General features: G+C 42.9%; 1 protein-coding gene across 11 annotated transcripts in view; it reads left to right on the plus strand.

The window, feature by feature from the left end:
* LOC108921262 (rap1 GTPase-activating protein 2-like) overlaps positions 1-14316 on the plus strand; it is a 45310-nt gene that overhangs the window by 16489 nt on the left and 14505 nt on the right. For 6 of the 11 annotated variants that reach the window (XM_018730634.2, XM_018730639.2, XM_018730637.2 and 3 more), the window contains 2 exons: positions 1070-1105; positions 10520-10681. In XM_018730634.2, coding sequence (XP_018586150.1) covers positions 1070-1105; positions 10520-10681 — 198 coding nt within the window. Of the gene's footprint in view, positions 1-879; positions 921-1069; positions 1106-10472; positions 10682-13303; positions 13314-14316 lie in introns of those variants that run through there. The other 5 variants (XM_018730641.2, XM_018730644.2, XM_018730643.2 and 2 more) reach the window with 4 other exon arrangements.

Below are 14316 nucleotides of genomic sequence, written 5' to 3' on the forward strand. Positions count from 1 at the left end.
TGCATAGATATTTACATTATATTTATATTCATTTATTCATTTATTCATGCTCTTGTGCAGCACAAATTCCAGGGCCCTGAAGGAAAAAGTACAATGCATGCAGTGATAACACTGAGGAATACACATGAAATATCACAATAGCATTGTATTTCTAATGAAACAGTAATGCACAGATGCTGGAAGAGGATGAGGGAAAGCTTAACAAGGAATGAGCTCAGAACAAATATTATTTTACATGACATAGCCACTGCTTTTACTAAGTGTTGTATATGGCCCTATTTTTCATTGCAGTACCTACACTGGTGAAGCAGTGTGGTTCGAATACCTTTCTTAAGGGCACAGCAACAGTTCACCCCTTGGGATGTGAACAAAACTCAAGCAGTTTGGGCCAAGATTAACCATTGTGGGTTTTTCTTTTTACTCTGACTGGAAGGAGACGTGTTCTCAGTGGGAGTTCTGCGGTTATGTGTGCAGGGGTTATTGAGTAGGGTGGGGATGGTGAGGATGTGGGTGATGCAGGGTGGGGTGCTCACACAGGAAGGGTGTGTGTTGTACTGCAGTCTTGAATCCCAGGCCTCTGACGAGTGTGGAAGATGATGTAAAGAGATGATTCCACTCGGCACCATTGCACCTCTCACTTTGTCAGCAGTTCAGTTCAGGAGCCACACTCATAACTTTATCACATGACATCATTTATTTAAAAAATATATAGTATTCTCAGGATCAGTGTATAGATCTGTGTGTGAAGCAGTGATCATTGTGCAGATCAGCAATTAGAGCAGTGATTCGGAACAGTATGTATGTGTGTCAGTTGTTAGAGTACACTTTATCAGTGGATTCAATAATATTTGGAACAGTATGTAGATGAGTGTGCAGAGTTGTTCGTAAAGCACAAAAAACAGGTCACTGGGCCAGAGTTGGTGAATGAAATTTCATTCTTTGTTTCTGCTGTAATTCATCTGTGTAAGAAAAGTGTGTATCTGTGTTCTCCACTTTGTCTCTACTTCTCCACTATACTGCACTAGCTTACTCTGTGCACACTCTAACAGCCCTCTTTGTTCCCCTGCAGGGTTGACAAGTCCACCATCAGTGCCCTGAGGTCCAGGTGAGCTCTCTGGATTAATTTAATGTTTAGCAGCCTGCCCTCCACTCCAGCTCAAGTTATGAGTTTGCCTTCCTGCCTTTGGAATGTAGATGTTGAGGCTGTGGAGGCACAGGTGGTGTCCTAGTTGTGCTATTGTGGAGAAACAACCATGAAGGTGGGGTGGCGTCACATTGGTTGAACACCAGGTCCTTCTGTCTCCTCTTGACCTTTAACCGTCTCACAACTACAAGTCCACCCATTAGGTTCACAGAACTTTTTGGGAACGTTGCTGTCGGAGTGCTAAACGTATAAAGTGAACTTCATTCATGTAACATACTGTGGGGGTCACTCAGCCTTTATTCCACCAAATATTTCACAGAATTCCCCAATGTTTTAGGAACCCCTTTCAGCTGTGTGTAACTGTGGAAGGCCTGTGTTACACACAGTGCTTTTGTCATGCAGGTCGCTATTTCCAAAGGAATATAGTGTGGAAAGACTGTGTGCGTTTACATGGGTGTCTGTGTGTTTCTATAAGTAGTATGTGTATGTGTCTGCATTATGTCTGTCTGTGTCAGTACTGTATGTTTCTGCAGGGTGTGTATATGTGTGTGGCCACACGGTGGAGTATAACACAGTCAATCTAGTCATTAATTCAGCTCTTATGTCAAGTCAGGACTGTTCAGGGGTTTCAAGAGTGTTACTCGGTGTTACTGGCTGCAGTAACGCTAATGGGCTAACATTAAGCTCTGTGAGGCATGCATACACCTGTGTTTGTATTAAAACGGCACAGTTTAGGCGTGAACATGAACAAACGGCCTAACTGAATCAGGGCATGCCTCACCGCATCATTCGCACCTAGCCCTTGGCCCCCTCATCCTGTGGCCAGTTTAGTCACAGTACTGTTTTTCCACTCATCTCAGCAGATGAGACTGGTGTTGGGGGCCAGTAAAACTTGTAAGAGAGGGGACTTCACACAGATTGAACAAAAGATTACCTTGCAGGTTTGAAAAAGGTGGTGGCAGGGCTGTGCATGGCTTAATTTGACAGTGCTCTGATGGTTTGTATCTGTCAACAATACTCTAGAGATGTGCTGTATGTGCTGTAGCTCTAGATCTATCAGCAGTACTCTAGAAATGTTCTTTATGTCATATAGCTCTAGATCTGTCAAAACTACTCTAGATATGTACTCTATGTCCTGTAGCTCTAGATCTATCAACAGTACTGTAGAATTGTGCCATATGTCCTGTGGCTCTAAGTCTGTCTACAGAACTCTAAAGATGTGGTGTGTAGTTCTAGGTCTGTCAGCACTTTGCTTTAGGTGTAAGTGCTCTGTGCTCTATCTGTATCACGGTAGGGGGGTATTCAGTAAACCAGCAGGTGCAGTAGGTCACTGGTGTGATTTACATTTCTTTTGTTTTCCTCTTTTTCCCCCCTTGCTGATGCCACTACAGCAAATGGCTGTAGGCCACTCAAGTAGCTGGCTGCATAAATAAGTGTGTTTCAGTGTGTGTCTGTGCTTGTGTGTCTGTTTATGCCTGTGTTAAGCAGATGATCACAGGTCTGAAACAACACAGCATCAGTGATCTATCGTTGGGAGTGGAGAGCTTGTTTTACTTCTGGTGTCTTTTGCCAAAGCTTTGGTAAGCTCAAACTGCTCTCAGCTGGAAAGATAATTAAGTATCATGAAGTTCAAGGAAGTGTCTGCTGTGTGGCGGGTTGGGGGTTTGAGCCCTGCTTGGGGTGCCTTGTGGCAGACTGGCATCCCATCCAGGGTATGTCTCCTCCCCCTTCGGCCTTGCGCCCTGTGGTGCTGGGTAGGCTCCGGACAAGCCGTTGTAGACGTTGGTTGGTTGGTTGGAAGTTCAAGGAGGGGTCCTGCTGTTTATACTTTTGAATACAGTGATTCAGTAAAACTGCCCAGCTGTTTAAAGGGGTAGAAGGAGAAAAGAGCTGAATAACTTGTGTTTTTTTTTCTTTCAAATGACTATCAGTTAGTTTTTATTGTTAAAAAAAATGCCCCCAGAATGTCAAGTCTCCATAATGCTGGGGTTCTGGACCGTCTTTAAAGTTGTATCTTGTATCTGCAGTGAATGGTGTATGATCAGTGCCCCAACAAGCAGCAATATTGTGTCACAGAGCTTTCCTAGCTGTAAAACCCATGAGCTTAGTCTGGAGGGTAGTATGTAGGGACTGTGTAGAAAGGTGTATATGCATTTGTGTAGTATGTGCATTTGTGAATGCTTGATGATTTATTTCAATGTATTTAAATACATGGAATATATGCAGTTTTTTGCATGTTAAGGTGTGTGCTAGTGTGTGCGCCACAGTAAGTCAGTTTGTTTGAAGGTCCAGGTGCCCACATATTATAGGGATTTTAAAAGGTTGACCAATATCCCACCCTTTTCCACCCCCCACCCCAAAATTCGGTCTCACCTGTCTTCCCCTCTTACCCTGGTGCACTGACATGGCTCTGCACTCACTTTGAACCTAGCAGATGAGGTTAGAACTGAATAATCAGGGACCAAAGTGTGTGTGTGTGTGTGTGTGTGTGTGTGTGTGTGTGTGTGTGTGTGTGTGTGCACCCGCCCGTGTGTGTTTCTGTGTGGAAAGGTCACGCGTTGAATATCCCTCTGATCTTAATGAGACCGGAATAACGAGAACATCGCTCTCACTCCAGCTGGGAACGATGCCTCGCAAGCTGTGGTGAGTCTGGTTGTCCTTCTCAACACCCAGTATGTGTCCCACTTTCAGTGTACATGTGTGTAATGTGTTGTATGTCCATATATGTGTATGTGTACATATTTTTCTGGTCTTATAAGGGTGTTTTTAAAGAAAATATGTTGTTTTTTCTTTTTGTTGTGTCTGTTTACATTCCTTCTTAATCATTATGTCTAGCATATCATGCTCTCAGTGTTGGTGTTTGTGTTAAAATAATCTTATCTTAGCTGCCAGGCTTTTGGTTTCTTTTTTCTTTTTGATTATTTCTGCTAAACCTGGAGATACAGAAGTCAATTTCAACAGAATTGTGTGTGCAGGTGTAATGAGTATCTCAGAATTTTATACACCCAGAATTGCTATTTTCCCTCTAGGACTTTTTTAAGCAAACAGTTTGGGTTTGACACTTTAACCTTTGTCGCTGTCACTGTCAGTGTTTTATCACTAGAGGGCACCAAAGTGACACTGGAACTGACTTGAGCTTAGTAAAAGTGTAGAAAGTTTACAACTGGTCATTTACTTTGTATGCATTTTTGTTTAGTGGAAGTTTCTTAGCAAATATGTATCACTGTACTGAATCATTAACCTATTTCTGTAGCTTGGTATCTGCATATAACTTGAAGGTAAGTTGAGAAAATGCAATGCCATTTCTGACATGGACCTATAACCATCACATTAAGATCCTTTGATGCTTCTGGCCGAAATGATTTCAGGTACGCTGGGAAAAGAGTGCCTTTGTAGGGTCCAGATTTATTGCCCAGGCTAAGGGTTAGTCACCCTGTTTACAGTGAGATGAGCTGTTAGGGCTACCACTGAAGGGGAGAGTGGCCAAAGGAGAATGAGGGCATCTTCTGTGGCTTGTGGGCATGACAGAGCTTTCTGGGTTGGGGGGGCACTGTAGTGATGTCGCAGCTTTCGCTGCACTCGTTGCTATGGGGAGAATACGGCTTGTGAGCGTGAAAGCACTGCATGTCAAGGAGAACAACAGCTGCACAACCACTGACAAATCCAGCGGCAGTCATTGGTCAAAAAGGAATACAATATTTACATTTACATTTATTAATTTAGCAGACGCTTTTCTCCAAAGCAACGTACATCTCAGCGAAAATAGAATTATATATTGAAAATACAAAACAGTGCTGACATCATTATTTATATGTTTTCTTTAATTTGTATATTTATCAGATGCTTTTCTTCAAAGCATCTTTCATGCTTTCTAGTTTTACAGATGGTTTTGAACCACACTGAAACGCCGATAGAATCAACTCTCTTGGTCACAGACATTATTTCTTCCTGCCCACTAGCACAGATTTTCATGGTTTTATCTGCACTGCAACTGGAGAGAAGGTAAAATTGCATTTGTGTAATGTGGAATGCACAGAGTGTACTGTGGCATGTGGCACACATGTAGCATATGCATGGGATACGCTGGTCATGCATATTACATCAGTGAAGCACATACATCGCACCTTTCTTCCTACCAGGATGCCAGAGAAATTCCAAGGCTCTGAGCCACCTGGACCACACAGGAACTTCCTGCTTTATGTCCCGGTCCTGCTCCGCTCACGACACCCACGAGAGCTCCATCTGGACTGCTCCAAGCAGTGACCAAGAATCTGCCTCATCTAGTGCATGTGGATAGGCTGGGATATATGGGGGGTAGGGTGAGATAAATTCTCACAGATTGGCATAGCTGTGACCCAGAGCCTGTGATCTGCTGTAAGATGCAGACCAGCTCACGTTATATATTCCTGACCCCACTTCTCAGGTGAACACTTGCTATTCCAGCTGAACTCATCTTCTCACAGTCCTAGCTATATAGGGCCAAAGCATCATTTGTATTTGACATTATATCTAAGACAAAACTGTCTAAAAAATTGAAATTCTATCACAAATGAGGAGTGCAGAAGTTTAATTCTTTAGAAGGTAATGCCTCAGATGAATTTCTTTGTGTTTTACTGTAGTTTTGCATTTAATAAAAGCTAATTAAAACCTAGACCTTCACTCCTATAGGGCTGCAACATGTGTGGGTTGTCACTCAACCTGGGTTTTTAAGCCATTAATTGAGCTTAATTTTTCCCAAACTGGATTATTTTAGCAATGTAAAGTAAAGGTCAGCCATAAAAAGGAACAAAGACATTGCAGAGAAGCCTGAACATATATTGGCCCTCCAGGCTCACAATGAAGACCGCCGACTTAAACACCTTAGTTATTCATGTAGAGCTTTGTGATATTTCTGAACAGTTCAGTAAATAGCAGGCAATTCCTAACATGTGTTTGGTTGCCCAGTTAGTTAATTTTTCAGTAGGTTACACAGTAGGTTTTCATTTAAACAGAAACCTAGAAGGAAGAGTCAGTTTACAAACAGGAGAAAACAAAATAAAACCTGTAACCAGGTAATATAAGCAATGGCAATTTTTTGTTTTCCTCACAGATTTCTTGATTTGCATGTTATTAATTTCTTGTACAACTATTTTCAGGAGTGTGTCTGCTTTTGTGACATTTCTCTGGTCAGTGAGTGTCTGCGTGTATGTTGTGTCTTTGGTTTGGCCTTGTGGACCTGTCAGTGACAGAGAGAAAGGGATTTAAAGGCAGGACAGTTAAAGGCATGGAGGTGTGGAATTGATTTTGTTGGCATGACTGAACGCTTAAAATGAGATAAAGAGGTTCTCCTTTCAGGAAGCTGCAGAGCATGCATGTGTGCATATCTGTGTTTAAGTGCACAAGTCCATGTGTGCACACAGGGGTCTGTTCTTGTGTGTATGTGTCTGGGAGAGAAAGCTGATGAAGATGCCAGTGTTAGCAGTAAGAGCTGATGCTGATACTCCACTACGAATCACCAATTGTCCTAGATGTTTCATTTACAGCACACCCTCAAAATAAATGAATAACAAAGAGTTGTTATTTGCAAAGAGCAGCTTTTCTCACTCCTCTTAGGTGGTGCCTTGCACCAGAATGGACTACTGCTTGGGAAAGTTATCAGTGAGCTGCCAGGTCTTTTGTTTCTTGTTTCTGCTGAACCTGGTCACCCAGCTGTCTGAGAGGCACAGAGCGTTAGAGATGAGTACACACACGGTATACACTTGGGCAAACACACATACACACGCATGCACAGCCAGCAGCATGTTTCCAGTAGTTCTTATCTGCTTCATTACTGCTTTCTGAAGAATCTGTTCAAGCCACTTCAGACATCTGTCCTGCTGCCTATGTCAGAGGCAGTACGGGGGGTTCAGCATGCTGGGAACACAGCACCACACTGACTACCTTCATGACATGAATAATTCATACCCAGGCATTTATATGTAGACACACCTTCCCAAAATCACATTTCTCAAATATTTGCACTTCTTCACTTCAGTTTCCTTTAGCCATTTGTCTTCCACACCTAAAACTTATAAGGTATTTCAGTCTTAGTGGACATGGACACAGATTCCAAATCGGAAGGAGTACAGCAATACTGAGCAATAGCTTTATAGAGAAAGAGGTAACAGAGTTTGACATTTTAGTAATCACTGTGAAGTAAAAATTTTATGACAGATTATGATAGATTGTGACAGTGGTGACGAAGGTGCTTGCATTGATAGGTATGTGTGCAATGAGAACAGAGTGTAACAGGTTCCAGTCTGTGTTCTGAGGAAAGGCAAGGAAAATGAATGAACAGAATCAATGTTCCTATAACTTCCTTCTGCTGTAAATTTAAAGGCGGGCTGATCCCATAGAATAAGATGGAAATATTGCCTATACGCTTAAGTAGTGACGCTCACTTGCAGACAACACAAACACATAGACGAGTGATGACAGGGGAGGGATGGTGTGATCTCCGCGGCTCAACCTATGTTTTATTTCAACTGGTATACAGGAGAAAAAAATAGAGTGAGAGAGAGATACATATGAAAGAGTGCATGGCATTGAGCTTTGATGGCATTGAACAGTGGTCCGAATGAGACCCCACTGAAAATGCTGCGGTTCTCTGGGGCAGTCCTGGTTCCCTGATAAGGCAAATTAATTTCTGATAAGGTACGTACAAACTCACCACTGGTTTCCTTTCTCTACTGGCTTTATTGCATTACTTCTTATTAGATTGTCCAGCAGCTGTTTCAATCCTGAGCCAGTTACACATGATTGCAATACTCTATTACACATTAGCACAGCTGCAAATTTACTAAAGCACTTTCTGTAAAATACCTTGTTTTGGAGCCCAATAGCAGTTTCATGCATTCTAGGATCTGAACTGGTTATAAGGTTAATGTCTCAACAACTGCTGAATTTCCCTTCTGTCTCTTGTGTTTGTCTCCCCCTCATTGCCACCTCCCTGTCTTATTCAATCTTGTTGGATATCAGTCTTCTTGAAGGTCTTCAGTCATTTGTCATTGATTCTGTGGTTATTTGTGACTTCTCAGTAATTTGTCATTTCATAATGATTGTGGTGATGGGTAATAATGGCATAAAAGGCCTTTAGTCAAGAAAGATGGCCCCAGAGTTGCCGCAGAGTCTGTTTCAGATCCCAATTATAAAGTACTTTAGGACCCCCCATGGCAGACAGTGGGTGGCTAGTTGGGCAGTGTCTGGGATGGTCCTTTTTCAGAAGAGAACAGTTGAACGTGAGCAGGAGACCAAAGCAGATGTGGTGCAGGAGAGAAGTAAAGCCAGCAGGAGAGGAAGTCAGTCAGAGGTGCTGATGCTCCGTGGGAAGAGAATAAAAGGCATGTGTTTGCATGTAAGGGGGATGCTGTGAATGTAGGGGGATATGTCAGAGGTAACAGGGACACTGGTGCTGCTGGTCTGCTGCATGAGGACATGTTGATATATTTGATTTGCAGAAACAAGACTGCCCCCTGTCATGTCCTGCCTCTGCTTCTGTGTGTGTGTGTGTGTGTGTGTGTGTGTGTGTATACGTGTTCTTGTAACATCTTTCTCACCCTAAATTTAATTCAGCTCCAATTTTCCAGTGTTTTATTGGAATTACCCAAGCCATTATTTCCAGATCATGAGTTCCTATAGACCTATGTCCAGTGTAATACAATAAGTAATAAGATGACAGAAATAACTCAGAAATGACACAGGACCTTAACATGTGGGCTATGACTATTAACTAGACACCTAATTGCTCAAAATCAGCATGGATGCATGTAGGTAAAGGAAAAGTAAAGGAGCAGCAATAAATTTTTTAAAATTCTTAAAATCAGTTAAACCTACTGTATAGACATGACTAATATGCAGTTATGTTCTCAATACCTTTCAAGCAAAATGCAAGGTATAAGTGTATATGGAAAATTTAAACAGTTATATCCAATGCGTTCATTATCGGTCAATGGCAAAATGTTACATGTCCTTGGTCTATTATCAGAGAAAAGTATAGCAACACTGTAACCATTTTAATTTTTCACCTGTCTGATTCTTTTTTTGAAACATTAATTTTTAGAGACTGCTGTTATGGTCTCTTGTTGAGAGGTCACATTTATGGTTTGTGACCACTTTTGTGTGTTATAAAATATTGAATGTTTATAGAATTTTCTGCTAATCTTAAGGATTTCTCCATAGTATTTTCCCAGGGATTTATTTATATTCTGCTTAAAAGAACTTCTAAGATACATTCTACAGGGTAACAGAGTAAGTGAGGAATAAGTAAGTGGTAAGAGGAGTGTATGATGGGTGTGTAGTGTAATGACCTGGAAGAGCAAAAGAGCCAGTCTAGAGATGAATCCCAAAGTGCTGGGGTTTATTAAAGTTCTGTACAAGAGGACAGACTGCTGTCTCGTCTGCAACTAACGACAATAACAACTCAGACAAGTCTCGCAGACCACGCGCACCCATGCAGCTCACTCGGCTCCTCTCACTCGACTCCCACACGCTCACAGACATGCACACTCCCACACCTCTCGCGTCACACGCGTTCTCTCAACCACGCCCTCGATAAGGAACACAATAAAACAACTATAACACACAACTATTTACAATTAAATAACAAATAATACCGCAAGGTATTACAGTACAATGGCCATAAGATGGGGATAAATGATGGGAGCAAATGATGCAGTAAAGGGTCTGATGAGCACACAGGTGTATGTGTTTGGGTCCCACTGTTGGGAGGGAAGATTCCTGTGTGCCATGGCGCTTACCCCCTTGGCTGGGTTTTACCCTCACATGGTGCCGTATTGCAGCTCCAAATTGAATCACCTGTTGTCTTATTTTGTCTGCCAGACTTGGTTTGGCAGCATTGGTGGTCACTAAACATGGTCTGCCTGCTGTGTCTGTTCTCTACACTATGGTACATTACAGTAAATGTGTCTATGTGTTTATGTGCCTATAGGAAAAATATATACTATTAAAGTCCTGGAGCAGGCAGAGCAGTAGTAAAAGAATTGATTAGGCATAGAAATTAAGTGAAATCAAAATCAGTGTGCTGGTGGATTGATGTGGGAAAAATCACCCATGCAACTGAGAAGAGGAACCTGGACCGAGGCTGGGAATGGGCAGTGACAAGGGAGAAGGATCTGCAGGAGGAGCCATTGTAGGACACAGCCAATCAAAACCATGCAGACAGGGGACGCGGGAGTGAGAGACAGCATGACAGAGGGAGCCAGCAAAAGAGGGGGGAAGGAGAGAGACAGCAACATGCACACACATATTTGTGCTCACACACACTCTTGCACACTTGCACTCCTGGTGCCAGCGAGACAGGCTGCTACGGCATCGGTGAGACACGTTGGTTCCCTGCAGAAGGGACTCCGAGGGCAAGCTCACCGCCATGTCCAGCACTACCAGCAGAGTGAGTTCCAGGAGAGCCGGCATCCGGGCAGCTGCTGTGCTCATTGGACTCCTGCATAAGTCACGGAAACGGAGAGAGAGGGAGAAGGAAGCCAGAGAGCAGGAAGAACAGTGGTAGGTAGACTCAGCCTCCTCTCCTGGGCAGGGGGTTTTCACGGGGTTGTTGAGTCGATGTTAATATTATCTACTTACTCTGAGCAGCATCTTCGGTGTGCACAATCCACGTTTAAGGCTTGGTTTGTCATCACAAACATCAGTGCTTGTTTGTCTCAGAATGTATATGTGCATGTCTGTATACATATATGTAGGTGTATAAGCGACTTAAGAGAAAAAGGTGAGGTTGTCAGGTATGACACCCCACCTCCACATCCAGTCACAATCACATAGCTGTGCACTGACTGGTCCTTCTATTACCTGACATCACTTTATTGCTTAGCAGGCAAATTGAATGTGTAATTCAAGGTCAGTTTTACAGTTTATTCAGCTGGACATTTCACTGAAGCAATTCAGCACCTCCTCAAGGGTGCAATGGCAGAACCCTCTTTAGAACTGGTCAGAAACATAAGAGAAGGGTGAATGTTTAGCTCAGTTGACCAGAAGGTTGTAGGTTCAGAATCAAGAGAGAAACAAACAGTGGTGTCACTGACTTTGGAAAGGTTATAAATTTTTGCTCTATCAGAATAAAATTCCTGCTATGTTAATACAGATATTAAAAACAAGTGCCTCTGTTAATTTAGGTCCCAGTAACATCCAGCAGGGTCAGGGCTTTACGACTTTGACTCCAGGTCAGCTGTGGTGTGACAGATGTCCTGGGAAGGTGATCGCAGTGATGGTTATAATGGGAATTGTGTCTATGATGCAATCATGAAATGAATGATTGCAAATTACTCTGCCAGCTGGGTGTGCAGTTCACTTACTTTTCTATGTGTATTTTGCTGATTTTCTTTACTTCCTCATGTCTTCCTATCATTCTTCGCTCCTTCTCTACCTCCCCCTCGCTCTTTCCTTCACTTCTTTGAAAACTCATTTCCTTTTCCTGTTCATTTCTGATCGACCTCTCTCTGTAATTCCTTCTCCTAGTTCCCAAGCTGCACCCCTCTACTATGATTGACTGCTGGTTGGAATTTGGCTTAAACAACATTGCAAAGCAACCACAGATGTGGACTCACATATCCAGTCTCCAACCCTGAGTACAACAATTTGTTATATGGAAATAACAAAGAGAAAGCACATATAAAGTCAGAACCTGGTTCACCTGACTGTCATTTTCCACTAATAGCATGAATGACACACAAACACCCACAAACAGACAGCTACAGATTCATGGTGCTATACCACAGACACAGTGATCTCAGACTCAGAGGAAGTTTTGCTGGATCCCAGTGACAGTAGGGGTGTCTGTGGAGACAGGTGGAGAGATGGGGACAGCCATCCTACTGAGTGGGCAGATGGACTGGCAGAGGCTTGGGTGCAGAATGTGGGACTAACACAAACATTTCTCCATTCATTTGCATTGTTCAGCACCTCACAAAATGCCTTTATGTAAAACTGCTCAGACCGTTTACCATTTTTGTCCTCTTACAGATGAAGGTTGCTTACAGAAACAGTTATGCAAAATGTCAAATGTGTGGAGATGAGCATCTATGTTTGTGCGGCTGTGTGTGAGTGTACTTTGTATAAGAATTTGTACAGACAGGGGAGTGTGTGTCTGAGCGTGTACATGTGTGCAGGTACATATTGTGCTTTAGCGTGCAGGTTAGTCTAGGTTGGCAGCCATTGCACTAGGATGCTCTAGAGTCACCATGGAGCCTGTTTACACAGAGCGTAGAAGGTAGGATTTAGGGTGTATTTTTAGACTTTGCACTTAATTTTGTTCTGCTTGTTTTCTCCCTCTCCCGACTTGTACCTCTCCCCACTCCCTCCCCTCGTTTCAGTTTAACCATCTCTACCCATCCCTGTCTTTCTATGTTTCCTACTCCCTCTCTACATCTGTTACTCTCTCTTTGCTATTGCACCAGGGGTCACAGCATGACAGACAGGATTTGTAAACTGCTGACCTTCAGAGGGAAGTCACTCGGGCTCTTTTATAGACTTACCTCTTTAAGGAAAGGTTGTGCAAAATCATTTTAGTGATTAAGGAATGGGACCACTGACTCAGTACTTTATACCAATCATTTGACCTTACCTTTATATTTACATTTATTCATGTAAGAGACACTTCTCTCCAAAGCAATGCAAGTGCATTTCACAGGAGACAAAGACCTTGCCTTGCTGTAGTGAAATATCAAACTGTCACTTTAAAGGGAAATCCAGAAGTGTAAACTCTGGCTACGAAGCAAAGTAACAAAGTGTGTATTTGTGAGGTGTGATTTAGCTGGAGCTGCAGTGCAGCTCGTCTATGGCCAACAAGCTCAGGTTGTTGGACAAAGTAGCAGCCTGTTTGCTTTTGTAAGCTCACAACCATTCGAGAAAATGAAAGAGAAGCCATAGAGAGGGATGCGTGAAGAAAAAGTGAATGAGAGCTGTGCTGCTTCTGCTGTCAGTGGAATGGCCACTGATGCTGACTAGCTGTGTTTTTATACACACGTGCTCTGTTTTTTGTTAAATCTCAGCAGCATGCAGTCACCTCACATTGTGTCGCACAGAGAGATGCAAAACTGCAACCACCAAGTGACACTTTGGAGAGAAGGTGGGGGCAGAAACCATCTGGGGGTAAAAACAGACAGACACACAGTCAAGGACTCTGGTATGTTTGCTCACAGAAAATGTATATGGTTTTTTATGAGGACAGTGTCCTTCAGAAAGGGCAGTTGACTGTTGAGTCCTTAATAAAATTTTAATCCTGGAAATCAGCTTCAGCTGCTGCAAGAAAAGGGCATGAGAACATTTGTTTTATTCAGTACTGTTCTCTCCACATTCAGCTCTGATTGGTCAGTGAGTCCTTTATAACAGGATAATAACCAGTGCCTAAATGTGCAGTATCATCTGGAGATTTCCCAGAATCCTTCATTTGAAGTATATTGGAACATAATCAGTGATGGTTGTATCGCCAACAAAGGAAACAGCCTTTTTGAGAGCTCAATTTCAGCTGAATGATACTGCATTCAATGCTATATGGACATTTTAATGTTTTTTTTTTCCCCCAGTTTTTTAGCTGATTCTCATTTAATTGGTTTTTTGATTGTTGGGTATGAGTTCCTTTCTGGGGTTTTCTCCCTGTTCCTCCTTACCAAAATGGTTTGTATTATAGAAGCCCTTTTGTTTTGTCGATCACGCTTGTGTTATTCTGTAGGGCTGGATAGAGTTTGTTTTGTAGGTGTTTGTGCCCCAGCTGCCTTATGTAAGTCTTAATTGTCCTTGTAATTGATGGCAGCTGGTCAGCATTTTGTGAGACTTGGCATGGAGCAGGTATTGGGAGCTGTCCATCATGTGCATTCATACCCCATGTCATGCTTCCACCTTCCACCCGCACACAAAACATACCGTCTGTGCCTGTGCGCCTGTCCAGTGGCTGGAGGTGACAAGACATTTATTAACATCCCTAGTAAATGTGTCTCTGCATGTCAGTTTGAACACAAAGTTTATGGTAGTTTATTTATTAACAGGTTTTTATTCAGGGGGGCGCGCGGTGGAGCAGTGGGTTGGACCGGGTCCTGCTCTCCAGTGGGTCTGGGGTTCGAGTCCCGCTTGGGGTGCCTTGCGACGGACTGGCGTCCCATCCTGGGTGTGTCCCCTCCCCCTCCAGCCTT

Source organism: Scleropages formosus, chromosome 4 (assembly GCF_900964775.1).
Source record: "Scleropages formosus chromosome 4, fSclFor1.1, whole genome shotgun sequence".
In the NCBI taxonomy this organism is placed as follows: domain Eukaryota; kingdom Metazoa; phylum Chordata; class Actinopteri; order Osteoglossiformes; family Osteoglossidae; genus Scleropages; species Scleropages formosus.